This window comes from Pteropus alecto, unplaced genomic scaffold (genome assembly GCF_000325575.1).
Source record: "Pteropus alecto unplaced genomic scaffold, ASM32557v1 scaffold88, whole genome shotgun sequence".
NCBI classification, from domain to species: domain Eukaryota; kingdom Metazoa; phylum Chordata; class Mammalia; order Chiroptera; family Pteropodidae; genus Pteropus; species Pteropus alecto.
Genome location: NW_006494611.1, coordinates 8,352,392 through 8,358,586, shown reverse-complemented (window position 1 = coordinate 8,358,586; position 6,195 = coordinate 8,352,392). Strand labels below are relative to the sequence as shown.

Genomic DNA, 6,195 nt, shown 5'->3' with positions numbered 1-6,195 from the left:
GCTTGAGACTGTTATATCTATATGTGTGTGTGTGTGTGTGTGTGTGTGTGTGTGTGTGTGTGTGTGTGTGTGTGTGTGTGTGTATTTTATTGCTGTATAACAAACTACCACAAACTTAAGTTAAAACAGTATCCATCCACTAGCTCACATTTCTTTAGGTCAGAAGTCTGGCACAGCATGGCTGGGTCCTTGGCTCAGAGTACCACAAGGCTGAAATCAAGGGATTGGCCAGGCTGAGTTCTCATCTAGAGGCTCTGGGGGAAAATTCTCTTCTCAGCTCGTTGTTGTTGACAGAATTCAGTTCCTCACCTATGTAGGATTGGGGTCCTCATTTCCTTACTGGCTGTCAATTCCTAGAGGCCAACCGCATTCCTTGCCACGTGGTCTTCCTCTTCTGCAACCAGTTGAGAAAACTCTGTTTTTAAAGGACTCATTTGATTAGGTTAGACCCACCAGAGTAATCTCCCAGTCTTCAGGTCAATTGATTTAGGCCCTTAATTAAATCACTACAGTACCTACATGTTCACTTAAACAACTAAGAGAAGTTGTGTGTATACTAGGGGCCGAGAATCTTGGGGGACCATCTTACAATTTTGCCTATAGTATAATAACACATGCTTTTTTTTCTAGCCCCTTATCCTGCTTTATTTTTCTTCATAGCACTTATTGACATTATATTTTCTATTTATTCAGTTATGTTTTTAACTTACTGTACACACTAGAATATAAAAGGTCTCAATGATACTTTGTTGTTATTGTTCAATGTTGTATTCCTAGCACCTAGGACAATGTTTGGTACATTGTAGGTACTCAGTTAATATTTATTGACCGATCCAGTTAATAAAAAAGACTATGGCATATAAATTTGATGACAGCGGAGATAAGATTTTTTGGAAAGGGCAGATTAAGCATATAAATGTTACTTAAGCTTTAGCTCCAAAGGTACCAGAGTCTCAAATTATTTATTGGCCTTTCTTTGGATGGAGGATTTCTTATTTGTCTATTAAATAATAAGTCATAAGTAAGTAATTGTATAAACGTCCAGTAACTGGTGTATACAAAGAAAAGCAAATTAGCTTTTTTGCTTGCTTATTATTAGTAATAATAATAATGCTTTCACCTTTCAGTTTCCATCTACATATCTCCAAATAACATCTTCCTGTGAACTTTGGGAAATGGATGCTTAATCATCCAGCAATATTCCTGATTTACCAACTTACTGTGGTATTTCTGTGACTTTCCATGTTAACAATGTCTATTTACTAATAGAGTAATAGAGTGAATGCCATCATATAGACATAACATAGCATGCCAGACTAGAAAATTATACATTTCTCTCATTTTCAGTATTTATTGTTATATGTTTCTTTTAATCTACCCCTATAGACAAAACTTGCCAATGGCACTTCCAGTATGATTGTGCCCAAGCAACGGAAACTCTCGGCAAGCTATGAGAAGGAAAAGGAACTGTGTGTCAAATATTTTGAGCAGTGGTCAGAGTCCGATCAAGTGGAATTTGTGGAGCATCTTATATCTCAAATGTGTCATTATCAGCATGGGCACATAAACTCGTATCTTAAACCTATGTTGCAGAGGGATTTCATAACAGCTCTGCCAGGTATGTCTGTGGGTGTTTGTGAGCCATTAATTTGCCTGGAAGATATGTTACAATGGTAATGGTACTGGATCTTCAGCTATACACCTCTCTTTTTAAAAGTCTTTATTGGCTTGATTTTTATAAATGGAGTCCTTTAACTGCACCTTCTTGGAGTATAAATACAAAAAATAAAACTTTGGAAATCAAACTCTTTTTCCCTTTGTTCTCCCTATCTGTTCACCCTGTTTTTACCCACACACTGGTCCACATAACATCTTTTCTGAACCATTATCTTTTTTTCTTTACTATGTTCTTTTAATATATTTTCCCAAGTATTTGTTCTTTAAAAACAAAAATTTTATAGGATACGTATTCTTTGTAATAGATGAAGTGCATATTATTTAATCTCTTTATTGAACATTTGGGTAGTTTAAAATGTCTTTTTCTATAATAAACTATTCTGTGATGGACATTCTTATTCATTAATCTTTTGGACATCCTATGGAAAAATGCCAGAAGTGGGATTCCTATATTAAAAAATTGTGAACATTTTAAGATTTTTATTACGTGTCAAACTATCCTCTAAAAGATACATACCAACTTACACCCTCCCTAAAACTGCTTATTACCACGTTGCTTTGCCAAATACATCTTTTTTAAAAAATTGTTTTTTCAAAATTGCGATTTGAATTGCCCTGTAAAACAAAAGAAATATCTTTGTATATCTTAGGAATAAGCATTTTAAAGCTGAATTTGTACCTGTATCTTTCGTTAAATAGAATAGATTTCTGCCCCCTCTTCACTCATTAGATTTTGTTTTAGCCACAGGCAGTTTTCTTTGTGTGAACAACCTGTATGTACCTCATTACTGTACTTTCCTCATTCACTGAGACATGCTACTATCTCAAGCATATACCACTAAAAATTGAACAGGAGTTGATTAGACTAGTGTATCCTTTGCCTAATTCTGATCCTTGGTGTGTATCTGCTGACCACTTTATAAGATATTAAATCATCAGTCTAATGCTTTACAGCCATTTTAACTTATAAACTTACACCATCTGGCTACATTTAGTAAACCAAACTACTTCAAAAACTGTCTGTAATCCATTAGTGTAATGGGTTTGTTTGGAGTGTTAGGTGAAATTACTTCCAAAGACTTGTTACAGGGACATAATGAAAGATCAGGAGCAATTTGATAGCAGCCATTAAAAACAGAAATGGATTTTGGAAACTTCTGATGGTGTAGAAAGTTTCACTATAAAAATGCAGGAATTGTACCATCACTATATTTGTATTTTGCATGAAGAACTAATTATTATATCTTTAATTGGCTTATAGTTATGTTCCTTTAATAAGAATGAGGTGATGGATAACTCCATCTGCTTATACTTAAATATGAACATGTGACACCAGCCAAACAAGATCCATTTAATGCTTTCTTTTCCAAATCTATACAATATGACTGATATCCATACGATCTTTATAATTAGAATAATGTTTAAACACATTTGGATTTTTCCTAATGGCATCCAAGTATATCTTTGTATGATTCAGGGGAAAAGCACAAAATGAAATATGGTATTCTCTTTCCTGTTTGTTAAGTTTCTGCCTAAGGGAGTGCAAGTATGAAGGTATCCTTATGCACTGTTTAAGTCTTTAGCAAAGCTCTGATATGTAACCTGTAAATAGAAATGTTTTTGAATGTTTTTGTCTCACTTGTGAATTAGAACAATAGCCAAAAGGTTTATTAGTGCGATCATCCTGTTTTATAGGATATATTCCTCTGAGGCCTCAGTACAGATTTGGGTGGTAGAGAATTTTAATTGGGAAACCTGTCTAATTTACAAAGCCCAAGATCTACTTCCACTGTTTTGCTCTGTATACCCTACAAAATAGTCTCTGAAATTCTAACCAAGTTATCTATTGGTCTGGGATTTTTTTTTTTTTTTTTTTTGTCAGCTGTCATTTAGGTTTTATAGCAGCAACTATTCTCAAATATAGGTGTTTTTTTTTTTTTAAGCATCTGAAATTAAACTCATCCTTGAACTTAAACATACCTCTCTGTCTTTCCTCTTGGGATGTTCCCATACCAATCTGTATTTCCTCCTCCTCTCCTTTCTGCATGCCCAAGATTCTATAACCCAGCACATTCTGACTTAGTACCTCTCCCCCAGTACATTTAAAGGATATTTCTTTTACTGAACAGCTTTGGAACTGCAGCAGTAATAGAAACAGAATGAGAAATGGACCTAATATAGAGATTTGGGGGGGGTCTGAATCACAGAGTTTGAGATGCCATCCATAGAACATCCCCTAGTGCTGAAATCCATACAGATAGATGTGAATTTTTTTCTGGAATCCTTTTTATTTTTAATGTCTTGGGGGGTTTGCTGGATGTTAGTTTTAACTTTCTTATCTAAAAGAAGATAGAAAATACTGTTCATTTCTGTAACCTTATGGAAAAATTATAGACACTCATTTTACCCAAGTCTCTGTTTGAAAAAGAAACTGTACCACACTAGGGACAGTGATATGCCTTCATATCAGAATAAATGCTGTTCTGTTTTAAAGGACCTTTTGTAAAAAATCATTCACCACCCGTGTTCTTCTTGCCTCCTCCCCCCACCAAAAGCTCGGGGTTTGGATCACATTGCTGAGAACATTCTCTCATACCTGGATGCCAAATCACTATGTGCTGCTGAACTTGTGTGCAAAGAATGGTACCGAGTGACATCTGATGGCATGTTATGGAAAAAGCTCATTGAGAGAATGGTCAGGACAGATTCTCTGTGGAGAGGCCTGGCAGAACGAAGAAGGTGGTGAGCCTTTTAATTTTCTTGCTATTTTATAGAGCTTCAGGACTTGACTGTTCAGTCATTGGAATATCGTTGGGAACCAGTGACACCATTTATCATTTAATACAGTGATTTTGCTGGTTTATAGCAAAAAAAAATGTAAAATAGTTGTCCATGTACGTGGCAGTTTTTCTTCTGACCAATCACTCATAAATGACAAAATAATGTGTGTTAATACTGCTTTGCAAAAATAATGAAAACCTGACCAGTCCTCCCATTTAAAGCATTCTGTTTTCTGGACAGAAACAGTATCCTGAAAAAGGGCTGATGAGCAGTTTATAAGGCAAGTAGATGACTTTTGATCACATAGAAGCCATCAGATCCAGCTTTCTTCCCCTGAAACAGCCCAGAACAAATAATCATATTCTCCTTCAGAAGATTCCTTGCCTTTAGCCCATGCCTGTGGTGTTTTATCACCTTTGTAATCAAAATTATTTTTATGCCCAACTAGAATAAGAACTATAACCATCAGAAAATGTGAAGAATGGAATTTAATATATATAATTGTTTCTTCATAAGACTCCTATATTTTCAAGGTTTTACTTAATAGTAAATTCCTTAAGGCATTATATAGTTAGCAGCCTGACACTTCACCAATTTTGTTGTTCTCTTAAACAAAACGGTACCATTTCATTAGAACTTCTGGAAGATGTCTTTTTATATAACTTGATCTCAGAGGATGTCTCTAGAATGTCACTATAAGAAAGTCAGGTGTGACTGTTTCATAAATAAAATAAAGGTGACATATTAGGTATTTTAGTTGATAGATATGCACCAGCAGGCACATGTGTGCTCATTGTTATCCTGAGCAATAAATTTTAGCAATTGTTTATTATGGATCATAAAGAGAGACAAAACAGTTAAGACTAAAGGATCAGCTTTTCTTAGCAATTTTCATAAAAAATATAGTTGGTGTCCCTTTTTTTGCATTTTGAAATTTATTAATATATAATAAACATACCTCTAAATATTATACCAAGTGCTTCAAGAGATTTCCATCATTTTAGTTACTAAGAAGACTTTAAAATTTCTCTCAAATTCAACTAAAGGAAGTAAATGCCAGGCAATTCTTTGGCTATGTAAAAATTGCATAAATGATAGTATATTTTTCTAAAAATGTTTTTCTTATCCTCACTTATGTCACTATATAGAAAAATGGAACCTTATCCTTTATAACTTATTTCATACTTTGCAAATGAACTCTTTATAGTGGAAGAAAGCAAAATAGTTTATAGTTGTATGGCATTCAAAGTCCATCATTTGGTTAAGCATTCCAAGACCAGACAGAAACAGAGCAGGTGTTGCTTACCTGGGGAAATTTTAAGGCAGCTAGGAGTATTCCTGTATCCCTCAGGGGGGAAAAAAAAAGAGAAAAGAAGTTCTCCTCCAAACAATTCCTGATCTGAAATTTCCGTTACAGAGATTCATTCCCATAGCTATAAAGGTTTTTTCCGTGTTAAAATATACTTTGTTCCCATTTGAACTGTAAATGAACAGCGAACCCTTATTAGACAAAGTCTCTTTTTGAAGATAAGGAGAATATGAAATAGATGGGCAGATTTTGGCAGATGCATGTGAAAATGCCAAAGGTAAACATAGGCATCACAATTTTTTTAGGGTCGGCACTAAACAGTAAGCTATTATGTTAATTACAAAGAAAAAAATAAAGATCATTGAAGAGTTGGCTTTTTGGCCTTAAAAAGGTTATGTAAAAGATATAACTGAGAAATAATCCAGGAT

General features: G+C 34.5%; 1 protein-coding gene across 8 annotated transcripts in view; it reads left to right on the top strand.

Annotated features, from left to right (window-relative positions):
* Nucleotides 1-6,195, top strand: part of BTRC (beta-transducin repeat containing E3 ubiquitin protein ligase) — a 148,571-nt gene that overhangs the window by 123,936 nt on the left and 18,440 nt on the right. For 7 of the 8 annotated variants that reach the window (XM_015600030.2, XM_015600029.2, XM_025042329.1 and 4 more), the window contains 2 exons: nucleotides 1,387-1,618; nucleotides 4,233-4,419. In XM_015600030.2, coding sequence (XP_015455516.1) covers nucleotides 1,387-1,618; nucleotides 4,233-4,419 — 419 coding nt within the window. The remainder of the gene's footprint in view (nucleotides 1-1,386; nucleotides 1,619-4,232; nucleotides 4,420-6,195) is intronic. The other variant, XM_025042328.1, reaches the window with a different exon arrangement.